The 25383-nt window shown below is 43.0% G+C and overlaps 1 protein-coding gene across 1 annotated transcript in view; it reads left to right on the plus strand.

Moving 5' to 3' along the window:
* CPNE4 (copine 4) overlaps positions 1–25383 on the plus strand; it is a gene marked incomplete at its 3' end in the record, with an annotated part of 181962 nt that extends 156579 nt beyond the window's left edge. The window contains exons 12-16 of the mRNA XM_080611787.1: positions 6238–6292; positions 13882–13933; positions 18477–18610; positions 20785–21021; positions 25252–25383. Coding sequence (XP_080467913.1) covers positions 6238–6292; positions 13882–13933; positions 18477–18610; positions 20785–21021; positions 25252–25383 — 610 coding nt within the window. The remainder of the gene's footprint in view (positions 1–6237; positions 6293–13881; positions 13934–18476; positions 18611–20784; positions 21022–25251) is intronic.

The following is a 25383-nucleotide window of genomic DNA, read 5'->3' on the forward strand; positions in this document are numbered from 1 at the left end:
AGAACAGCATAATGGTCCCCCAGACAAGAATACAGATTGGGGGGGGGGAGACAACACTGCTGCTGCTGAACTCTTGCAGCCTTTCTGACTCTGACTGGGGCAGGCTGAGAGCTGGACCACAGCCTGGCTCTATCGCATCCTGTCCTGGAGGAGCACAGGTTGCCGGAGTGCAGGGGGTGAAGCGGATGGGCTCTGGTCCCTTCCACTTAGTTTTATATGATCCTATAGATCATATCCTTTATTTACCCAGCTCTGCTTGCACAGCAGGAACTGAAAATGTTTAAATATTTCAAGTGATTTCTGTGTTTTCTTTGGAAGTGCTGCTAAGCCCTGTAAGCTGTTATGATTCAGAATTTAGTGGCATCAAGCCCTTCTCAGATAAGTACTAAATAATACACTCAGGAACATGATTCATTCATCTGCTTTAGAAAAGAAACACTTAATTCAGCTCATATTCTTCCAGTTTGCTCACTGAACATGAAAGATTATGATTTTAATTGGGTTTAGAGATGACTCTATTTTGTCTGTGGCATTTGCTGTTTACTTCTTTTCCTTTTCCCATCCTCTCTCTGCTTTCCTTCCTCCTTCTTTGCTTCCTCCCCTTTCTTCTCCCCCTCCTCTCGTTCACACATTATTCAATTAAAAATATATAAAAAATAATTCAATTACACGTGTAACAGACACAAAAATCCCTTTTATTTTGGCAATTTGAAATTTCTTTCTAACAGAGGAGAAACATCAGATTTCACCCCTGGAAAAGTATGTGGAGCAGAGCAGATCCACAGTTTATTCTTCGAAGATTGGAATTAAAAATGAAAGGCATAGGAACTGATTTTGCTGCATCCAGCATAGGACTTTAAAAACATCCCACTGGTAATTCTAACCCAAAATCAAAATGACAGCTCAATATCCAGGGATTCTAGTCAGGTATATTCCTTGAAAGAATTTCAGAGAGCTGTAAACTTCAGACTCTTGATCATGTGAAACTAAAAATGGGTTCTTTCTCCCCACACCATGTTTCTTTTCCCCCATTCACTGCATCATTAGTACCGCTAAAGGTACTATGTTGCTCTAGCATGAAGTGAGCAGGTTTTCATGCTGCGGTTCTCCCAGGTCAGTTCAGTAGCATCTATACCAATTATTGCATTTGGATAGATGGCTGACTTCAGGAGCTTAAAGGTAAGTATCTCTATAGTTACATACCAAAGGGCTTACATGAGCATCAGTAAAATGAGTCCCAAACAACCTGTGTAAGTGGCTAGCTAGCACTTCATCTTTCAGAATGAGTAAATGGCATAGAATAACTTAGGCCTTCATTTCCCCCTTACATTTACTCCGTACAATTAAGAATTTAGGTTCCCAATTTAGATTTTAAAAAAGAAACTCATTTTCAAAGAACACAGTCCTGGCAGCTCATGTTTTCCTTTCTGAATGCAAATATTGCCACACCGGTGAATACATGGCTCTCTATCTCCAACATCATCTATGCCAGCAGCTCCAAGAGACTCTCTGATGTCTTGACTAATTAATTTTACCCAGTGACAGAGTTTTATCTGAATTCTCCTCCTTCTTGCTAGGAATAGCAAAGCCTTCTCAGAGTAAAGCTGAACTCCAGGTTTCAGTGATACTACATGTCAGAGGGCACCAGTGCCTTTATTAGAAACATATTTCTTGCCTTCCACTTACATCAGGCTTCCTAGTGAAACAGAAAAACATATCCATTTACTAATGTACAAAGCCTTACTATCGCCTGCATCCATCTCTTTTCCTGTCTGTGCAGTACACCTCTCCCCTCCACCCCCATTAATGTACTAATCTGTCATTGCACTTCCTCTGTTCCCACTAGTTAGCTTGGAGGATGAGTGACTAAAACTGAGCAATGTTCCAAACGGATAATGTGAGATACTTTCAGAATTTATTTTCTCCTATACATTACATTATAGTTGAGGTTATTGAGGGTCTTCAGCTGGTTGCATTTCTGTGCAGAAGTCCTGACAGTTCCTTTCTGTGTGCGTTAATTTACACTCATCAATATGAACACTGAACCTGAACCCCCTCCCTGATTTTATCTTTAGGGTATAACCTAGATCTGTCTGCTCAGTCCTTGGTATCTTGCAGTAACGCATGCCTGTTTGACTGGAAAATGCACCAGAAGCCGTATACACCCACACTTGCATGAATACTTGTGGCCCTTACACAACCAGGTATGAAAGTCAAAGTCTGATGCTTTTGCTTTCTTGATCTTCACATCAGCTTCTTCAGTTTTGTGAAGATTAGGCCAAGTTTTCGTTTTCAAGGGAACCTGTGTAAAACAAAGAACAACATAAAACGTGACCTGGAAGTGAATAAAGATGCTGCCAAGTCGCAGTCCTCTTTTCTCACTTGACATTGTAAACTCCAGGTTTTACAGAACCATCTTGGTTTTCCGCTTCTGTGTCTCTCTCCTTTCTCCTTAGCAATCTGCCTCCAGCAGGACACTGCATGTGCCAAGGGCTGTCTAGGTTTAAACAAAACAAGTCAGAGATCCTGATGTGGCCTGAGGCCAAGGACGTGACAGTGCCCATGTCCTTGTATCTCAGCTTTCTTCCTCTCCGCACAAACCGGTGGTGCCCAGAGTGCCATTTGGGAGCAGTCTCAAGCACGCTGTCCCCAGCACTGTCCTTGGGAAGTCTCTGGAGACTGCTGGTTGGCAGGACCGAGCACTATACCAGTGCTAACAGGTATAGTTAGGAGAGTGCTAACAGACCGTGCCTATAGTCATGTCCCAGTGCTGCACCCAGGATCCCAGGCCTATTTCCTAGTATAAATGAAGCCCAAGTGCCTTGAGCAGACAACACAAAGGAAAAGAAAACTGGTTCTCAGTTTTCTCCTTTTGAGTGAGTTTCAATTGCAAAGGAGGAAAAGTCATTACAGCAGATCCCTTTCCTCCTGAAATGTCTGGTTAGGAAACAGGGCTGGAGGCTCTGGTGCATGCTTCCTTGAGGCAGGAGGAAACCTTCTTTTCATTTTCTGACTCTAGTTTCAGTCCCTGGATGGCCTAACCCTTGACATAGCTTCCAGAAGCTGGGAAGCTGCTCTGCTTTGTGCTGCAAGCTGCTGTGGTAGCCCTGGGTCTGGTAGAACAGCTCTTTCATGCCTGTATACCATAAGGGATTGTCCTGGAAGCCAGATAGTTCTTGGCTGCCCTTTTGGGTCACAGCTTTTTCCCTGCTGTGCCTCAGTAGTACAGGATAAGCAGAATGAGGGCAGTGGGCTCAGCTGCTGGGACTTTTCTCGTATGACAAAGTGAGGGAGGAATGGGAAGACTAGAGACTGTAAAATGAACTGCATACTTCCTAAGAATGAGACCTTTGTATCACCTAAAACCCTTGCTCTGTGTGATGGGCAAAGCATTGCTTGCATTAAAATTCTGTTTTATTCTGAAAGTTGTCAGACCCAAGTTTCAAGGTGTGGTGAGGAAACAACATACTTATCTTTTCTATGTGTGGGATGTCATGAGTGATACCTCAGAGCAGCTTCCAGTGTCTGAAGGGGGCTACAAGGATGCTGGAGAGGGACTCTTCATCAGGGACTGTAGCGATAGGACAAGGGGTGCTGGGTTCAAACTGAAACAGGGCAAGTTCAGGTTAGATCTAAGGCAGAAGTTCTTCCCTGTGAGGGTGCTGAGGCGCTGGCACAGGGTGCCCAGAGAAGTGGTGAATGCTTCATCCCTGGCAGTGTTCAAGGCCAGGTTGGATGGGGCTTGGAGCAACCTGCTCTAGTGGAAGGTGTCTCTGCCCATAACAGACGGTTGGAACTGGATGATCTTAAGGTCCTTTCCAATCCAAACCGTTCTGTGATTTTGTGATAATCAAAAAGTTCCCTTCTTACCTTAAAGTTTTTATGGGAGCACCTGAAAGTTAAATTCTTGATCCCAGCAGCTTGAATCAGAATACCAGAGTACCCAAATTCTGGGAAATAAGGAGCTTCCTAAGGAGAGTGTGTTGCTCTTGAGTGACGCAACAGAAAGTACTAAGCGTAGGAGCAGACTCCAGGATATCCCTGCTCTCCCTTTAAAAAGAAGCCACATGGAATCCCATCTTGAGGGTGTACATGATCAAGCTTTACCCTTTCACATGGCAACAGTAGCAGTAGCTAGCACTTGCTCAAGGAGATATAGGGGATTCAGATATAAAGGCAGGTATCCTGACTGTGGTGGTAAGATACTCCGAGTGCTGAATAACAGTGGAGGCTGTGCTGCCTCTCAGTTGCTGCAGAGCACAAGATGGAGCTGCAGATAGGAGAGTGCTACACTTGTTTACACTCAAGAAACATTGCAGTACAAATGCAAGCACTGTATGGGTTTATGCATCTCCCAGGTTGGGAGACTGCTGCCAGCATCAGGTTTTTGGGTTGCTTTATTGAATTTAGACACTTACATTCTACCTAAGTAAATCTCTTCTTTAGTCTTTGTTTGCTCTTGACCAAAATCAATTAGCTTGCATACCACAGGGTTTGATTTTCTAATCCAACTATGCTTAATTATTGATGTAAAACAAGATTTCTTTCTCCCCTCAGATTCTTTTCTAATGGCTTCTTCTTTCTTGCCCTTTAAGGGTGCTCCTGAATTCTCTGTATCTATTTATAAGGACTTCCTCGCTTCCAGGAGCCTTGAATCCAAGTTTGCCAGCAGGTCGTTAGCATCAAATGTCAGCAGCTACTTTGTTTCTGATACGCAAATTATCACGCAAATGATGTTAGTCTTCCTTTCCAAGCTCACTGTCACACAGTGCAACATGTGGTACACAGAACTGTGCTCCCAGGATTTATGCAGCAGCTCATTTTGTAGCAGGACAACAGTTGTGAGAGCTGAGCCATCAGATGTCAGTCATCACTGTTTCCCAAGGAGCTGGTGAATATCTCTGTATCTCATGGTCACTCTAACATGGGTATGGGGGGACCTGCTTATTTCTGCTGTCTTTAGTCCCTTCCATTTTTCTTTACCATCTATCAGAAATACCATGGTGCCCTTCACACCAGACAGAATAACCCAGCAGCTGTAGTGGGTGCTGTCATCTTTGTTGAGTATGTCTGGGAAGCAAATGACTCAGTTGATTCTTGGAGCGGCAATGTCTTGAACTACACAAAGAACATTGAAGCTGGTGTCCTCTCTTGGAATTTTGGAAAGTGCCAATAATGGTAATAGGAACTCAACTTTTCCAAGGGCCCTGAAACCTTTGTAAGCAGAACAGGATAAACCTTTGAGGGGTTTGATTCATCGGAACACTGGAGTACAGTTCAGTGGCTTCAGGATGTGTTTAGAGTTAAGCATATGTTTGGGGGAATTGTTAACCTCAAGTGTGTGATCAAGTGCTTTGCTGAGTCAGGGACGAGACATTCCTTACAGCTTGTTGTTTTCCACTTTGCCATCTGGGAAGAGGCAGCTTGACAGCACGTGGGCTGTGTGAGACATTAGTGCGTTTCTGAAGGGGTTTTAACAGTCTCGACGTTTTCAGGTTCTCTGAATCAGGGAATCTTTGTCTCTACAGACCTAACGTGGGTTGAACAACTTCACTGTAGTGTTTGAAAGCCAACTGACTCTGCCACAGCATTGGTTAGGTTATCAGCCGACCGGTGCCTAATGAAACCAATCTCGTGTTTTAGTGGAACTACTGCAGAGGCAGGTGGCAAGCTTTACAGAACGTGCAGGTTTGGGGTGTGAATTGTCTCTCTCAGCTACTTCAGGAAGTCTCTTTTGCACCGGGACAACTGTGAGAGCCCAAGTTTGCCAACACCTATAATTACAGAGCCATCTCTCCGCTACACCCGTTTCCTGAGCTGGGGATCACATCCCTATTTATAGGAAATAAATGTGGTTACAGGCTGTTAAGACAACTCATTCTCATGCTGCAGCCAGAAGAGTGCATAACACAGACAGACATGTTATTGCATTTGTGGGTGAAGTGCAAGATACCTTGATCCCTCGGGATTCTCCAAATGATTTTAACTTTCCCAAAATAAGAGGAGTTCACCTGAAAAATCTCCCGTTTCACTTCCCCATCTGGTCAGCACACATTCCTCCTCCTCTAACCTGGTCCCTTTCCAGTCTGCCATGTAACACTCCGGACTTAAAAGCCGTTTCTGTACAGTTGTGCTGCTTTGCATTTTGGATGAATACTTAACAGAAGATAAAGTGTTGCTTGTAACAAAATGCATTTCTCTGTGAGAACTCTTGGCTTTTGGTTTTTTCTTTTCCAGTGACAAAATGTTCCCAGCCTTTGGATTTGGAGCAAGGATACCCCCGGAATACAAAGTAGGTGCATTTATGACATGTTCTTATTTCCTTGGTTTATGAGACACAAAATAAGCAAGTTCAGTGCAGGACAGGGGTTAGAGGGAACAGCTCCTACTGCTTGTTTCCATTCGTCTGGCTTTCTCACCCAGTGATAACCTCACTGAAACAAGAAATCAAGGCTAGACTTGTTACACCCAAAATACGTCATGGGCTTGGCAGAGCTCTGTTAATGGATGCTGGTGTGGTAAGAGAACTTGCCAAGCATATTTTGAAGACTCGTGAGCTCTGCTTTGGCAGAACCCAGTTTTGGAAGATGTGGTTCAGTGAGTGGCCTAGAGTCCATGCTTTATGCTGGAGATGGGGACAAATAATTAGCTTGGTGTCTATCATGGGTGCATCCAACTGGAACTGGATTAGGAATTAAGTCATCTGTGCTATTGTTTAGTCCCTCCCTGTGATACTCTACACAGTCTGTAGAAGTGTCTGTCTTCTTAAACTGAATCAACATTTGCATGTTCCTGCTTGGCTTGGCTGCACTTCTGAATTGAAAGATACACCCTCTAAGAGAGTGAAGCCTCATCATGATACTTTAATGCATCAAAACCAATAAACCTGCAAATCCTTTAGTAATTCAGTCTACACAGGTATCATAAAGTTAATTTAAAGCCAACAGTGGCTGGTGTTTCATGTGGAACACAGCCAAGATGAATAGGAAACATGGAAGAAACTGATACGATTAAAAGCAACAAAGACTGCTCTGAACTTGTCTCCCCTTCTTACCTTCTGCTGCAAAAATACGGTAACACTGTAGACACCAGAGCAGCACTGCAGATCTCATGCTATTCCAATGTTCTTCTGATGTTTTCAGTCGAAGGTGTTACAGGTCATACACATCTTTTGTTTTATTAAATGGCAGCAGTGTCACAACTAATAACTCACATCTTCAAATGTCGGTTGAATCATTATAAGAACTCTTAAGTTCTGCACCCATCATGTGGATTCATCAGCTTTTCATTTTAATTCAGTGTCTGCTTTTGAGCTTCCAGTCCTCATGAGATGATCTAACCTGCCCATAGCACATTGACCTCTGCACACCAGCAGCTGCTCTTTCATTTCTTCCAGTAACAACAAATTGCAGGGGTTGTAGAACACACTCCCACTGCCAAGGGTTTCTAAGTAACCATGAGAGCCTCCACACAACTTAAGCACCATACCTCCCTTAAAGGTCTAAATGAAAGCTGGCCAGTGTATGCATGGCAGTAACACAGTGAGGGAGGGCCAGAGGTAAGCAGCCTGATAAAAGCAACAGGCAAAGTGGATTCAGGTCTAATTTATGTCATGTTTGGTCACAAGCTTTAGAAAAATGAGGCCTGTAACTCACTGTCCATCAGGAATCAATACCAACATTGCTATTTAGGATCAGCTGAAAGTCACTGCTTTCAGGCTGGCCATAAGCTCTGCCTTTTCTTGCCAAGGCTTCCTTGGCATAGTACACCACACAGGAGAAAGGTGTCCGTTTGTGGTGTTGTCAAACCAATGCCTTGGGTTTATACTGTCTTGAGCTTCTACTAATAGCCTGGGATAGGTGCTGGAGGATAGTAGCTACCTGTCTGTTTAATGAGATTCTAGTCTCATCACATCTCCTTACATTCTACAAGAAAAGCAACGTTTGCTATGCCAGCTATTATTCCCCATGATAAAATACACATTATACTTTAGCACTTGAGCACAGTATCAGTATCCACCTCTGCAGGCTCTTTATGAATCTCTTGAGGTTGATCCCCCTGTAAATCATTTTTGTACATGCTTGCTACAGAATTCCCATTTCAAGAGCACACTGCTATGTTACGCTGACTTTATTTTCCTTCAGCTCAGCTCCAAATGAAACACTTCAGCTGTTAGAAAACCAGCAGTTTCTTAGTGGCATAAGGAATCTGTGGGAGTGAAGGAAGCAAGAAATGCCATATATAATGCTCGTCGTCAGTCTAGAGATCTTTCATCTGATGCCCAGCAGTACAATCTTCTTTCCCCAAGCCCTGACAAATACATCACCCTGCTCCTTGATCTAAGTAAACCTCTGAGAGCACTATTCCGCTCTTGAGTTTCTATCACATGAAGCTTGCAGAACATGCTGGTTATTCCACAGGAGTGTCTTCAACCCATCACTTCTTTTCTGCATTGAGAAGTATCTGAGAAGTCTGATGTAAAGCGAAGAGGTGGCAGATAATACGCACTCAGACACTGCTGCAGAAGTTCACAGTGAAGAGGAGGAAAGAAAGCAGAACCAAACACTTATTTTTTAGCTGGCAGAACTCGGGGGAACTGAAAAACCACACAGCAGCACAAAACTTCCTGCTAAAATGAAAAGAAAGCTTGAATTGTGACAGCCCCTCGGCAGGTGTATTGCCAGTAACACAGTCTTCTTTCCTAAAGAAGAACTGCAGGTTGACATCTGAGTAGGTACAAAACAACTTGCAGCTTGTTTTAAGACAGTCTTGGTTATTTCTGCATCTTTAATGAAAGCTTCTTTCAGTGCATCTGCTGGGAAGAGCTGCTGGGTTGAACCTCACTGCAGTTACACAAACAGGACAGCATCTTTATGATGCTGCACTGTCTGTTTTGCTGGACAGGTAAGGGACTTGAAAAATGCTGTGGTCTTTCCTGCACTGATTTCTGCACTTTCCAGGAGCTTGAGGGCAAAAAGTATATGCAAACCAGAAGGATGTGTAACAGACCAAGGGAAAAAAACCAGAATTTGTCACCTTATCCAAGCAACTTGAATTTAGACATGAAAACTGGACAGCGTGCTCAGAAATCAAGTAGAAAGGAAAATAAATGGCCAAGCTTTGCCAAGCAGACATGTCTACAATGTGGTCTTAGCCAAAGATGCAAGCTGTCCGCTTCCAAACTGTTTGATTAATGAGCATTCTGAAAATAATAGATTTTGAGCAATGGTTCTTTAAATGTTAGTGTTTAAGCTCTTGCGAAATATGCAGGCATTCCGTATTTCATTTTCAGACTGGCAGTGGCTTAATAGTGTTCAATTTATTCCAAGGTAAGTGCCCAACATTGTGCATCTCAGCATTTACACTTGTATGCATCTGTTGTCCATGGAGTTTTGACAATCTTGACTTAAATTAGTAAGAAAGCATTCCTGAACATGCCTGAGTTTGTCAGATTTTGTCAGGTAGTCCCAGGACCACCACCATCGAAGTTTCTGGAAAGCTGGAGCTATTTGGGACAGGGTGGTTAGTTTAAGGGGGCCTACAAGGATGCTGGAGAGGGACTGTTCATTAGGGACTGTAATGACACGATAAGGGGGAACGGGTTTAAACTGGAACAGGGGAAGTTCAGGTTGGATACAAGGAAGAAGTTCTTTACTGTGAGGGTGCTGAGTCGGTATCAGAAGTTGCCCAGAGAAGCTGTGGCTGCCCCATCCCTGGCAGTGTTCCAGGCCAGGCTGGACAGAGCCTTGAATGACATGGTTTAGTGTGAGGTGTACCTGCCCTTGGCAGGGGGTTGGAACTGCATGATCTTAAGGTCCTTTCCAACCCAAACCATTCTGTGATTCTATAATTCTATGATTGAACAAGCTAGAAGAAAGGATCAGTGATTTTCAGAATTCAGGCATCCATATTCAGCATTTGCAAAATGAATCAAAAACTTGGTTTCAGAGAAGCTTTTTATTTGAAAAAATGGAAGTTCATGTAGAGTAAAAGGGGTTTAACAAGAATGTGAAGGCCAGAATAGAATAATATGATCTTAAGTTCCTTTTCAACCCTAACCATTCGATTAGTGAATGATTCTATATCAAGTTAGGATGAAACTTCAATAAAATGCCCTTTCATAGTCCAAAAGCTTTCCATCTCAAAAATTCTCATGAAGTAGGAAATCTTCTTTTACCTTCAGCCTTAATTAGAAACCTCTTTAGCAAGGGCCATGCTATGAGACTGAATTTCATTCCATTCCAATACAAGGCAAGTAAGTTACCTGCTACATTAAATCAAGGTGACTTTTCTACTAACCTGGTCATAAGCACATGGAAATATGGTTCTTATTCTTGCAAAGGTCTCACAGGTACCATCACATTGACAAACAGCTGCCTTTCTGTATGCTGGTGCTTGTCACTGTGTATGTACAGGCAATGGAGGCGTTGTGCAGTGGCAAAAAGAAACTGTTACAATCTGCCTTAGCACAAGTCTTTTAGACTGTTTGCTGAGTTGATGTATCCTCAGGAACACTGCTGTCCTCTGCATCATGATGTATCACAGAGCTACTTATTTTGCTTGTTAAAAATCTTGAAGAAATTACCTAAGAAATAGTATGGTTTGGGGGCAGGAAGTTCCAGCACAGCTGTGATTTAATAATCCCGCATCCATGATGGTATCTGCTAAATAATTTATCTGGAGTCCTGCAGAGGGAAAAGATTGATACACAGCCAAGTGCAAGTAAATGGCCTTAGAGGGTCTGAGTGGTGTTCTGTGCAGCAACCCAGGTAATGCCAGGCTGATCACTTATAATCACCTCTGCAGCCCTGAATTTCTCTTTCCTTTCCTCTTATGGATTGGTTTTATGGACTGATGTTAAGAGTAGGAGGGCTGAGCAGAGGGTCAGCAACCTATCCAAAACTTAATCCAGGGTCCATGACACAATCAGTTTTGTGAGGACACTTCTTACCGTGAAGCTGACATCCACCGCAGACCACAGTCTGCAGTTCTTTACAAAGTAAAGCAGTCATTCTGTGTTGGCAGGACTTGACATATTGCTGATTTCCTGACTGCTAGACTGATCCATCATACAAGCCGCTCTAGTAGATCATATAGAAACATGCTTGCTGCTGAACAGCCAAGTATCTTGTTTCACCTGAGGATTTCCCAGTCTTCAGCATCTCAGATGTTCACACTTCTGCCTCCTTTTCCCCATTAGTTTATCAGTTCTAAGAGTGCACGAGGGCTGTGTGATGTTGGCTTGCCTTAGGTGATGATGTCCTGTTTGGGAACCATCACGGAGCTGCTCAAAGAGCTTCTCTCCTTCACATCAACTTCAATCTTTTTTAAGTCATGATAGAGTGTTCAGAGAGCTTAGGAAACAAGCCAATACCTCTGTGTTTTCATTGTGTTTCCTGTCCTGGCTTCAGGATGCATTTTAACACTCTTCTTGGTGCATCAGGATGACGATGTATGAAGGCCACTTGCTTTGGCTGGATAGCAGCCATTGCTCAGGCAGTATTAATTTCTGGATCATTGTGCACACTTACTAGGCTTGGGTTTTCCTTATTGGCCTGAACTGTCAGCTATATTTTCCTTAGATACTGGCCTGGGTGCCATAGCTCAAAACCAGATAAATTGTTTGCATAGTGCAATCCTGAAGGAAGTATAGCATCAAAAGCATCAAGCCCCTGCTTGCATGTGAGATTAAAATACTGTATTCGTAGCTCTGGGAAAGAACTGTGATGCCCCTTTAGCTGTAATGTCAAATGCATTTGGAATAAAGACATAAAATCACTGAAGAGGCATGGAAGAATCAGCTATAAACATGCATTGCCATCGTTCTTGCTCTGGGATACAGCTAATATAAAATACAGAAAGTCTAAAGGAAGAAGAAAGGCTATTGAACAACAACAAAATCATAGTGAGTGAGAACTCACATAATTGCTCTTAACAGCTGCAATTACCTTTGGCCTGCAGCTGGTTATGAGACTGGCAGATACCATCTGGGCAGAGCATACCAAGAGGCACACAGAGCAGCCAGACGGAAGGGCTCTGGAGCACCTCTGAAGCGTAGCTGACAGCCCTGCTCTTCTGTGCCTGCTCAGCAAGGAACACAGGAGGTGACTTCCTGCATTTGCTTTCATTGCCAAGTAGGGTAGCCTGAATGGGCCACGACAAACCCTCTGTAAGGGGCAACTGATGCCTGGTGTAGACATACCAATTTCCTTGCTGGGCTGAAGGGGTTGCAGACTCTTCAGTGAGTTTTTACTTCACTTTCCCATCATGACAGAAGTCCTGCTTCATTTAAGTTCTTTGTAAGTAATGCTTTGCTTCACTGTGGTGGGTGAAGCCAGCATATGATGAGGAAATTCAATTTCTGTGTAAGAAACTCTCTTGGGCAGTAGTTAGCCAACTAATAGAGTCATAGTCACAGAATGGTTTGGATTGGAAAGGACCTTAAGATCATCCAGTTCAAAACACCTGCCATGGGCAGGGACACCTCACACTAGTTCATGTCACCCAAGGCGCTGTCCAACCTGGCCTGGAACACTGCCAGGGATGGGGCAGCCACAGCTTCTCTGGGCACCCTGTGCCAGCGCCTCAGCACCCTCACAGGGAAGAACTTCTGCCTTAGATCTAACCTGAACTTCCCCTGTTTCAGTTTGAACCCATCACCCCTTGTCCTGTCACTACAGTCCCTGATGAAGAGTCCCTCTCCAGCATCCTTGTAGCCCCCTTCAGACACTGGAAGCTGCTCTGAGGTGTCCACGCAGCTTCTCTTCTCCAGGCTGAACAGCCCCGTTTACTGTTTACCATTTTACTATATACCACTTCGCTTTTACAGAAGCGTCTGTGCAATCATGTATTTGATTTATGGTTCCATCAGTCATAGACCATTTCCCAATACTGTGCTCTCAAGTCACCTAAACTAGCAAATAAACCAGCATCATCCAACAAATAAATCTCTTTCTGCAAATAATCCAGGTTCCATTGTACAAGAAGTAAACAGGTTGCTTTCCATATGACAAGGACTGTTTGTGCTTTTGAAGGTCCTACAGGCATCTATAAAGTCTCAAACGTGTGTCATTGGAGTTAGCTATATAAATGCCTTCATGAATCTGGGATTAAATCCTGAGTTCAACTTTATGTTTCACAAATCACCTGCTTAAATATATATATATATACACACACCTTGTGAATTGGAAGACAAAAGTTGGGCCTCATTTAGGACAATTTAAGGGAAAACAGGAAAATGAAGACTAAAAAGAATCAAGCCTTCTCAGTGATCAACTGGGGCAAAAAAGAATTTCCTCCCAACCTAATGTCACTTCCTAACCAGCTCAGACCCCTTATATCTCTTACATTATTATTTCACAGTGGGTCCAGGTGACTTTTGTGATCTCTTTGGAGAATAACTTATTTTCCCAGTATTCCCATGGCCTTCAAGAGGAACTGTTCACACAAGTGAGTTCAGGATTCAAAAGGGGCTGAAGCTTCCACTGTCAGTGCTCTATCGCAGCCTGCTTTCTCCTGCAATCCAAGCTGCTGAGCAAGGGAGAGGTGGCATTTAAATCTCAGCAATAGATCTGTCTTCTGTGCCTGGCATTGGTAGCCCAACCCTGACACTGTATTTATGTGATTCCTCATGTACTTGGCTGGCTTTAATTTGTGCTATTTTTTTTCTTGGGTATATTGTTATTGACAAATTGGATTCCAGTTTCATTATTTTATTTCTGTGGGGAGTTCCAGCAGGGACCCTATCTCACATTTAATGGCTGGAAGCTGACAAGGTCTCTGGTTTAACACAGGAATAGTGTAAAGGGTGTTTAACTGCAAGTCCTCTTGGAATAATTTTTCTGACTACAGCCTTTTTCTCTTCTTTGCATTTCTCTGCAGGTCTCTCATGATTTTGCAATCAATTTCAATGAAGACAACCCAGAATGTGCAGGTAACACTCACATGAGGCCAGACTGCCGTATCTTTGCTGTGTGCTAAATGTGCTTGCATTTTTTATTGTATCCCCTGAGTGTTTTTTAAAGACAGCAGCCAGGATTTTCAAAACCTGACAGACTCCAAGCCATTTGGCTTGGCTTTAGAAACCTTAGAAAGTGCCACACATGAATTTCCTGACAAATAGGTCCCTCTGAAAGTACCTCGTGTTGGACATTCAGCTCTTGCGCTTCCCCAAATCACTAGCAAAGCACTAAAGTAAACCCATGTCTTTTAGATTCATCCCAGATCTTCAGCTACATCAACAGCAGAGGTTGTGCAACTAAGAAGTTGCAGAAGCAGACTCTGCCAGATCAATAGCAGCAGCAGCCTGCTGCAAGTCAGCCCAGCGATGTCCAGCACCAAAGGTCAGGGTAGCAGCTAAGGAGTGCTGTTGTAGAAGGAAGCATACTTTCATGACAGTAGATGCAGCAGGAGGCTGTTATAACAGTGTAATTGCGTTCTATCCATAATCAATCACTAATCCTTGGTAGTCAGAGGCCAGATTCATGTAGCAAATGTTGCTAGATGTCTTGTATTTGTAAGCGTCAGTGACTGATGCTGTCTTTGTAGAATCCTGCCACAAATCACAACCTTTGTAAAAGACAGGAACAGAACAATAATCTCTAAACAGCCCAACAATCTCTAAACAGCCCAACAAATAAACCCAGACTATCACTTAGCTGAGAGTCTTGGTCAGATGATCACTGCTGTCTAAAACCCATAGGTTGTTATTCTCCCTTATCCTTCTGCTTCCATCCAAACACTGAGATGGGTGCTTCAAAATGCTCTTCCTATTTTCTGTCTGTTTTCTAGCTGCTGCTTTTCAGCCTTTCTCAGACTTGTTAGTGACTTTTTTCAGGCATGGTCAGTGGAATATGTTCAGGATGACAATTAAGATGCCAGGAAATGGAGTGAGGAAAGAAGAGAGGACAAGCAATTCAAGGGAAGGAGACATTAAAAGAACTCAGAGTTCACTCATCCTAAATGCTAGACCTCTGTTTTCGGTTCAGTGGGCATTTCTGTTTTGTTGTTGCACTTGGATTGTTGGATTGCCCCAGCCACTGCGGGTCACACACTTGAAATGTAATTTGGTGTAAGTCCTACAGCTGCTTGATGTGTTCACACAGTTTTTTACATTGCTTATAAGGAGTTAAAAGAAGCAGAAAATATATTTATGCATCTGCAAGTGCCTGTTTAGCTTTTGAGCCAGCCTGAAGTTGAGGCTTTAGTTACACTGAAGATATGGGGATGAGGTGGGGAAACAAAACAGATCTCAGCATTTTGTCTGGACCATCACACTTTAAAATGTGTTAGCTTGCCTGTTTCTGAACACAGAAGGCCTGATCTGTTTAAAACATCTCAGTTAACAATGGTCGGCATTAGGTGCTATGTAATGTTCAAATATAGCATTGTTTCCCAGTCTAAATGCAGGACATTTAAACTGCGTACTTCAGAGAAAAGCTCTAGTAGTCCATACAAAGAACACTTCTTTTATTCTCCCTTTGTTGTCTCTTTTGAGTCCAAGGCTAATTCTTTTATCACACTGACATTGTATAATGGTTTGTATTGATTGAAAAGGCTTTCACATCTCTGTAGCAGGTCAGAGGTTGGACAGACAAACCCTCTGCAAGTAAACAACTTTCTATGCAGACCATACTGTGCATGCAGAATAAAATGTAAGGATGGAAATGAGAGGAGGTTGAAGAAAAGAGGAAGGAGCTGCTCTATGAGTCTTGCCTTGGCTTATGTCACTTAGTATTTAAACTTTACTGGGTTCTTTGCATAAGAGTTATGTACTAAGTTAACCCATCACCTAGAAGTTGAGTTTTAGGGCAAAGAAGGCATAAAAAGATGGTTGTAGAGCAAAAGGCCAGGGAAGAAATTTTGCAGCAGTGCACATGCATGTGTGAGATATAAAAAGCACTTCTTTGTCCTACATGATACCTTTTAAAATAATACACATCTGGATGAAAGCAAGGAAAGGATACGTACCAGAAAACGTTTCCTTATCTTCTGTACCTTGCCCATCACATGCCTGTCATGGATGCTTGATCAGTTCCTATCACCAACCATTCTGTGATGTTTTCTAGATGCTCTCACTTTATTAGGTGATATGGAGCAGTAACACCAGCATGTCATATGGCGAGAGAATGCAAGAGTGAGGTGGAGATAAAGTGCTTAGTGACCAAACTATTTTTCCTTGTAATATTTAGCATACTTGCCAGAAAACAAAGAAAAATGGCTGCAGAGCAAATCCTTAAACCAGGAAACAGGGGTTGGATAGAAAGTATGTGTCTAATTTGCTTTTGAGGAACGAAATCCCTTTCTTTGTGGGAGTAGTGAGCTTTCACTGGCACAAGGCAGTGTGAACCATCCCTCTACATTGAGTAAGAACTGTGTATAGAATCATTTAGGTTGGAAAAGACCTCTAAAATCAACTGTCTAAACCATCTCAGCTGCCAAGTCCAGCACTAAACTGTGTCCCTGAGTGCCATATCTGCAAGTCTTTTCAATACCCCCAGGGACAGTGACTCAACCACTGCCCTGGGCAGCCTGTTCCAATGCTTGACAAACGTTTCAGTGAAGAAATTGTTCCTAATCTCCAGTCTAAACCTCCCCTGGAACAGCTTGAGACTGTTTCCTCTTGTTCTGTCACTTATTCCTTTGATGAAGATGACTGGAATTCACAGAATACGGATATCCTCACCTTTCCTCCCCGATACAATTTCCATTCTTGAAAATCATAGTATTTATACCCTTATATTTATAGTATATTATATTAATAGTTTTATACTTCAGATTTAGTCTTTATTGTCTGCAAAAGAAAGTGACAGCCTCTAATCAGAATGAATGCTTCTACACATGCATGCATTTTACATGCATCTTACACCCACCTATATATGCATACACTGTATTTCATCAGAGCTGTACAAAAGTGGATTCCAATTAAAAATGCAGAGTTGAAGGAATCCAGAGAAAAGTGACCTACAAATTAAGCCATCCATATATCCTGTTGGATTTGGATATACAAGAACAGTAGATATCTCTTAAAAGATACTAATCTGAAACAAGAAATTGTTTCTGGAACATGTTTGTTTCGAAAATGAAAGCAACTTTCTGACATGTACCACGGTAAATCTGTGTGGAATGCAGGGAGTGAGTTTCATCTTATACCATGTCAATGCATATGGGGAAAAACTGCAGTGCATCTTGTCATCATCTTGGGGAAGATTTATGAGGCCTTCATGCAAGATCAGTAGGTATACGTAATGAAATCCACAGCAGCTTTAAAATTAGGAGTTAACAGAAGGTCTGGTTTGCAATATATAATTTAGTCACTGGAATTACCAAGGGAAATTTTGTAATATTACTTTACATTTTAGCCAATGATAGCCATTAATTGGAGCATGTTCCTTTGTCTGTGAGCACTGCAATGGGAAACTGTGTTTGTAGCTACCTACAAAGGGAGAAGACTGTGTTCTCCACCATTTTTTATAGGAGGTTCAGGTTTATTGTTGTAAAGCCATTACAGTTCCCTGTGCTTGGTTAGCAACCAGTCTGCACCCATATATCCTCTTAACTTGGTTGAGTAACATTACCTGAGTGAGCTATGCAAACTCAACCTACCTTAGCCTCTTAGAGATGATTTTCATTCTTCTGCATCCTTCATAAAGCTCTTCAGTCTATGACTTTCTTTCCAGCTTTAGCCCTCTAATCCTTTAGGTCTGGTGTAAGCTGAGAGTTCTGAATGCAGAGGCACTTCAAGAAATCTTTCTTCTCAGTGACTGAAAACACCAAATTCCATTCGGTGATCTGTCAAGTGTGTCAGCAGAAGTGCGTTCTCCCTGCTCTGGCTATATATCCTGGAATGAAAAAGCTCAAAATAGCTAGTTCTTCCATCAAAACTTCTTGACTAACGCTCATTTTTCTGTTGACTGCAATGCATCCTGCTCTTTCTTCCAAGATTTTACAGCTTTTGGTCATAATCAAATTCTCCCTGTGAGCAACAATGAAGATTCACCCTGTGCTCTTTTCTTAGCAAAGGAGAGTCAGGAAAAGCTGTTTGAATTCCTTGACACCTCTAGGTTGTAAGTACAAAGGGCAGATTTGTTGGTAAGTACCACAAAAAGCAGAATTTAACTGAAGAGGAAGAGGGAGAAGTGTTGAAGTGTTTCTAACTTGTGCTACCCTTTTAGCATGAATCTCTTGATCACTTACACCTTGAACTGAGGAGGATGGAGGCTAGGGTACTGCAAGCTGATACCTGAAAAGAAGATATTAAAAGGAGAAGCATGTACAATGAATTCTGTATTACAAACTAGCTTCAAGGCAGCTAGGGACAGCTTCTTGAAAATCACTTGAAGTTGTTAGGCCTTCCTGATTATGTGATGTCTTGAATTTATTCATTAAGAGCCCACCTTTTATTCACATTTGAAACAAGCATGATCCTGGTGATGCACTCCACATTTATTTGCCTTTTGTGTGGCTTTTCATGCCAGGAATACAGGGCGTGGTGGAGGCATATCAGAGCTGCCTTCCTAAGCTGCAGCTGTATGGACCCACAAACATCGCTCCCATCATCCAGAAGGTGGCAAAGTCAGCATCAGAGGAGACCAACACCAAGGAGGCCTCGGTAAGGGCATAATGCTGTGTTCACCTTTCTTTTTTGTAATGATGGATCTCTTGCAGGACATCCAGACAGGGCCCTTTCCTGGATGTGAATCGTGCCTTTACAGTTCTCACTAATGGCTTTCACAGCTCGAGCCTGTGTCAGCTGGAGCAGTGTATCTTGCCTTCATGGCTTCGATAGTTGCAACTTCAGCCTCTTCGCCACTGTTCTGTTTCCTGCTTTTAAAGCTGTAACACACCTAGTTCTTCACTGTGGAAATAGAAATGCCACCACTAAGATAACAAAACTTTAGGGACCAAGCCCTGAAAGCGTTGATTGTGCAAAGAGAGGAGTTCAAATGATTCTGTAAACAGACTACCCAATTCCAGGTCTCTTGCAGAGGCTGGTCTAAACCCCTTTTGTTCAACTAGGAGATTTTTCCAACCATTCCTTTGAAAACTGTATGCAGTTTTCAAGCTTGCTGTTACTGATGTGGATTATCATGTGCCTTTTGGAAAGCAGGAGACAAGTCTGTTAGCCTGCATCTGATACAACACCCATGACAGATTTCTTGGCTAAAAGATTTAAGCATAGACCATGTTTTAAATGTACGTCTTTGAAATGCATTAGGCTTCTTTTTCTCCTGCCTTCCAGACAGAATAGGAGAATGGGAGAATGAGAGAACTGGAAACAATAGGTGAGTGTGTAGGTCTGAAACGTTTACAAGAGCAGTGCTGTGGGAGTAGAGGATGTAAGAGAGAACTTGCATACTGCATTATGGAAAATGCCTATGTATAGGAATACAATAAAGCTGTACATTGGCATGCATCTCATACCAGGCCTAGAGCTTTCCCTAAGCTTTCTTCATGTGCTGAGCCTTCTTTTAAGTCCTATTAAGGCAGCAGTTCCCAAATATTTCTGTTCATGAGTCTGGGCTTGTGATTGTCACTCCAGTGCTGTTTGCAGGTTCTTGAGAGTATTTAGAGTCCCAGTCTTAAAATGGGGAATTGCTGTATTTTCATTTCCATGCCCACCTAATGCTGAGGTGGCTCACTCTGTTCCCAGTGCTGCCTCTGAACTAGTCTGTCACATTGAATAAGTTGTTCCATGTTTCTAAACCTAAGCTTCCCCTCGTTCTGATGGAAAAGCAAATTAATTTATAGCAGTAGTCTTCAAGATAAAGTGTTCTCCCTGTACGTTTTGTTTTATTCATGGCAGGAGATGAACAGAACACTCGGAGTTTCTATAGCTGTGTGTATAATAAATGTTCATTATGTTAAGTGCTTTGGGATTGCTCATGCAGAGTGACCAAATTCTAGGAGCTGTTCATTTTTCCTATTAATGCACATTTGTTCAGTGACTCCAACTGCCTAACAGTTCATAAAGAACCCATGCGAGAGTCACTCTTCCCCATTACCAAGTGAAGACCTAGCCCATGATCCCACTTCAGTGGGGTTTAGAGTTTTAGCAAAGAAATAACAAGCTCACAGAATTGCTTGCTCTCCTTTAGAGAATGAGAAAACCTCTCTTCAAGGCTCTGCATTAGGTGATGGAAGATGGATGTATTCCTCCCTGCACATGCCCTTGCTCTCCCCGGGGACCCCCATACCTGGCATTGTGTGGTGCTTCTCCATAGTGCGGGTCAGCCTCCAGTTTGCAGACGGATGCACCCATCCCACTTGCCTGTTTGCAGAGCTTGTCTGCAGAGTGCTGTCATAACCTCCCTGGTAGCTCTGCTACAGGCTTGTGATGCTTCAATACCCCATTCCTCCCAGCCTCCCACTGGTTCCCCAAGGGAAAACAAATGCAGTCAGAAACTGACAGCGTAAGTGATTGTGCAGCAGATGGAAAATAGGGCTACTGACGATCTCTGGATTATTCCAGACTTCCCACCCAAAGTCCTGACTCTCCCAGGTCTAGCAGCTAGAAACGCCCTTTTCTACACTGTGAAGCCCTTGGCTCCCTCGAGCTCCTGGAAATTGCCTGAACTAGAATTAACCTCCAGAAGAGGATAGATTAGTAGCTGAGGAGGTTTGGATTGGAAACAGACGTAACCTTTGAGTCACTGTAAAGGCTCTTTAGTATCTAAGAAAGTTCATGAGTGGCTCACCAGCAACACTGCTATACTGGAAGAGGGCAAGCAGCTTTGGAGGATGAACTAACGCTGTACTTTCTCACTTGTTTCCCCACAACTTCAGCAATATTTCATCTTGCTGATTCTGACGGATGGCGTCATCACAGACATGGCTGACACCAGAGAGGCCATTGTCCATGCCTCTCACCTTCCCATGTCAGTCATCATCGTCGGGGTGGGGAACGCTGATTTTAGCGATATGCAGATGCTGGATGGTGACGATGGGATCCTGAGGTCTCCCAAGGGCGAGCCTGTGCTTCGAGACATTGTCCAGTTTGTGCCATTTAGGAACTTCAAACATGTAAGCTGACTTTTCCATCCACTCCACAGAAGGGTGAATGTATATAATAAGAGTGAGCGGTGCCTGGGGCAAGGCCTAATTTTGGATGGGCATGAAGTGTTTAATAAGTCTGTGGCATTATTTTGTCAGAAATGGAGAGGAATACAGAATGAAACGTGCTCCATTAGTAAGATGTGGGTTGGAGGGAAGAGATGGGGCAGAATCCACGTGCTTCTTGTGGTACCAGTCATTGCTTCCACTTTCTCCCTGATTTTAGTTTCATTGCTCTCCCTGAATTATTTTTCCTGGAGTCTCTTTTTCATTCTCTTCGCATCTGTTCTATCAGGACTCCTGTATTCTGCTCTCCCTCCCTTCGTTTCCACAGGCAGCTGAAATACCCACTCACTTGTACTCACGATGTTCCCTAGGAGGCTGTTTCCTTGTTGAAATGTAGGTCCCCAAGTTCTCAAAGGCAGGTCTGTCCTCCCACAGGGTTAGGGCTAGGGTTTTTCAGGGCCCTTTTCCTCCATATGGAGGCATGGAGTGGCCCTTGTGTTCCTCAGCAATGCTTATCACATCCCTTTCCCTCTGTTTTTCCATCTCTCCCTTCCATGCATTTTCATGGTGACAGTGCCACTCAGTCCCCTATCTGCTGGAAGAAAGCATGAGCACTGACCTGCTCATAACTTGTGATTCTCCTTCATCAGATAATCGCAAGTACATAGCGATGCACTGTAGTGTATTGCTGAGGTGTCAAGAGGTGAGTTATTTATGGGCTAGTGCTAGGCCTAGTTTCAATGAGTTGAAAACACGTTTTCTCCCCCCATTCTCTCACTAGCAGAGATAATACAGATACAGCGATAGCTGATGTATTTGCTGTATCAGAAAAGTCAATATCTCATCTGCAAGTTGATATTTAGTCTGTTTATTGAGATCTTTCAGCATTTCAGCAAATATCAGTGTAATAGATGAGTGTCCATAACAGTACCCACTTCTGGCTGAAATTCTTTATTGCTATATCCCAGATAATCTCTTTAAACAAAGCGACATCCACAGCTATCTTGCTTCCTTATCCTCAGCACAAAGACGATGCCTTTTGCATCAACTAGTGAAAGAATTTTTCATGGGAGAAACGAGTGTGATGTTTTGATTGAGATTTATTTTTCCTCACAAAGAAAGGCAGATTTAACCCATTATGAGATTTTTGTCTTATCAGTTCTGATTAAACCCAAGAATTACCATAAATCAGCTTATTACATTCAACAACTTTAAGTAAAGGATGTATTTGGTTAAAAATCACATCCTTTTTGTCAGTGTACCTTGTGTTTAGTTCTTTGTAGGAAGGGTCTTTCTAGACTAGTTGTATAAGGTTTCTAGGTTTTTCTGATAGAGCAAGTATTCTGTATGCCTAAATCCATACTGCCACTCCTGCTGACGGAAAGAGGGGAGAAAAGGTTATTTGTGAGCAATTATTTTTTGTTTTCCCAGAACAGAAAACCAAAATTCATTTGGAGCCAACCCAAACAACATTGCTTTCCAGTACTTCCATTCTCAGGACAGCCTGGAACTTAAAATCTCAGCTGTACCCAAAGAGATCAAAAATAACCTCTCCAAAAGCTGCCCCTGTGAGAATACTGAATGGAGGGAGAAGGAAGTTGTAAAAATAACCTACAGAGTGAATCCCCCGTGTTTTAGAAGTTTGACTTCAGAGAAGGTTCTGATCCTGCACAGCACTCATACAGGCAGTTAACCCATTTCAGGTAGTTACAATTATTCACATACCTAAAGCCTCATACCCACTTCAATATTGTACTGGCTCAGGACCCGGTGCAGACAGAAAACTTTATTATAGATGCTTAATCTGCTACATGATGTAGTGTATCAGGGGTTTAAACACTGGGAGGTGCTCCAGCCCCTAAGCATCCTCGTGGCCTCCTCTGGACTTGCTCCAACAGGTCCATGGCCTTCTTATGTTGAGTACACCAGCACTGCACACAGTGCTGCAAGTGCTGCTCATGAGAGCACAGCAGAGGGGCAGGATCACCTCCCTTGACCCATTGCTCCCACTGCTTTTGATGCAGCCCAGCACATGGGGGGCTTTCTGTGCTGAAGCTTACACTGAAGCTGCTCATGTTCAGTTTCTCATCGACCAACACCCCCAAGTCCTTCTCCTCAGGCTGCTGTGAATCACAATGATGCAGATGATACAGGCAGATGCATATTGGCCCCATGTTCAGTAGTTAGGTGACCTACACATGATCCACAGAAGCTGATGGCAAGTGCTCCTGCCCAGTGTCTTTAAAACTAGAGCAGGGTGAAGCTTCCTGATCGCTAGGGCTTGTGTGTGCAGTGATGCCCCAGGACTTTTCCCCACTCCCTGTTTCCACCCTTTATGTAGGGTTGTTGGTAAGATGTCACAGAGGCAGGCTAAGGTATACACAGCTTTGGCACACTACAAAGAAGATTAAAAAAGCCCCAGTAATTCTCAATAGCAACATAGAAATCAGCTGATTTCAGTGAAAACAGGTTTAGGTAAGAATGGGGCAACTGTGGAAAACCATGGATTTCACTTTGAAGGATTAAAATAAATGGGTTGTGGTACTGTGTAACACTTGCGAACAGTCACTGAGCTATCACACAAAGTGTGGGCTCTGCTTTGCCAGTTTGTTCATGCAGACATGTTCCAGCCTTTTTTTGCCTGCACAAATACTTGTGTATGAATGTCACAGTAGGGAAATAGCGTTCATTTTATTCATTACTAATCACATGTGTGACTCAAAATACCAAAATAGTTTTGTTTCTAGTTTTACTAGCATTATCTATGTATTTGTAGTATTGTAACTTTTGATACTGGAATTTATAATAGCCCAGGGATTAGCTTGCCTATGGATAATTTACTAGTTACATCCCATGGAAGCCTAATCTTAAGACTGGAAAGATAAGGATCTCACCCCATGAAATAGAATAGGGCAATAAACAGTCAATACAACTACTTTGTGAGATGGTAGTTTTGAAACCTGGCTGAAAGTGAGAAGGGAAGTGTTCACTAATGTGGGAAAAAGTACTTGGTGCGCAGAAGAAATGTGACTCAGCCACCAGCTGAGTTCCTATGCATCACCTGAGCTGCAGTGTGTGATCCATGTGTGCTCTAGCTGGAGATAAACACATTGGTTTATACCTCTCAAACTGATGTTTAAGCATGAGCATTTTTGCTGCATTTTTGGGGTGGGCTTACAGGGAACACGGTCAGGCAGGTTGGCTCCAGGGGGCTTGGAATCAGCTCTACCCATATACTTAGAAACAAGCAAATCCAAAACATGGGGCAAGAGGGTGGAGAACAGGAGTCCAGTTTTGTCACTGCTGAATTCAGGAGCCAAGGAAAATCCTTGCAGCACTTGCAGGTAACAGTTGCCTATAAGACATCCACAGGCCCTGCTGCTTAAAATGAAGCTTTGTTGGGGGTGAGGCAGCCACTTGTGTGTTGTCCGTGGAGGACATGATTTCTCATTGCCTCCTCCCCGCCTGGGGCAAAAGCCAGTGGCCATCTCTATCCATCTCTACATTTCAAGGTCATCGGCTCTTAAATCTGGTTGACACCTACCATTTATGCATTGGAGGAAGAGCTTTAAAGCCTTCACAAAGTCTGGGATTGAAGCTTTCTCATGACCATGGTTTAATTTCAGTGAAAACAGAATAGTTTTTATTGAATTAAAAACTTCCCTGGCCATTAAAACACTTTTCCAGAAGAGCAGAATGGTGATGAAGGGGTCTCCCTTCTCCAGGGACATACATTCATATTCAACCCGGAGCTCTGCAGCATTACTGCCCCCATGGCAGGGGGGTTGGAACTGGATGATCTTAAGGTCTTTTCCAACCCTTACTATGCTATTCTATGATTACTCACCAAGTACTGATGAATGAAGTCTTTGCAGCCCTTTCAGTGCAATATGGTTCTCTCCCAGACTGCAGAGAATTTCAGTTACCCTGAACTTAAAATAGTCCAGATGGAGCTGAAAAACATGCGGAGCACTTTGGGCTTGAGCGGACTTAGAGGCACCTGCAGCTCCATGCCCAAACTGACTCACAAAATGAGTTTACAGCAGTAGTGACACTCACGCTGAGTCTTTTTTGCCTTCTATTTCTGTACCATACTTCCTCCCTTGATCTCATGGCACCAATGCCTCACAAGTGCCCATGGCACTTCCAGCAGAGAGGCAGGTTAACGCTTGTGTTTTCTACCATTTCCTGCAGGCATCCCCAGCTGCTCTAGCAAAAAGCGTTTTGGCTGAAGTTCCAAACCAAGTCGTGGACTATTACAATGGCAAAGGGATAAAACCCAAATGTATGTCAGAGTACGAGTCTTCCAGGACGCTAGCTCCATGA

The sequence above is a fragment of the Psittacula echo genome (genome assembly GCF_963264785.1).
Source record: "Psittacula echo genome assembly, chromosome: 2".
Taxonomy (NCBI): domain Eukaryota; kingdom Metazoa; phylum Chordata; class Aves; order Psittaciformes; family Psittacidae; genus Psittacula; species Psittacula echo.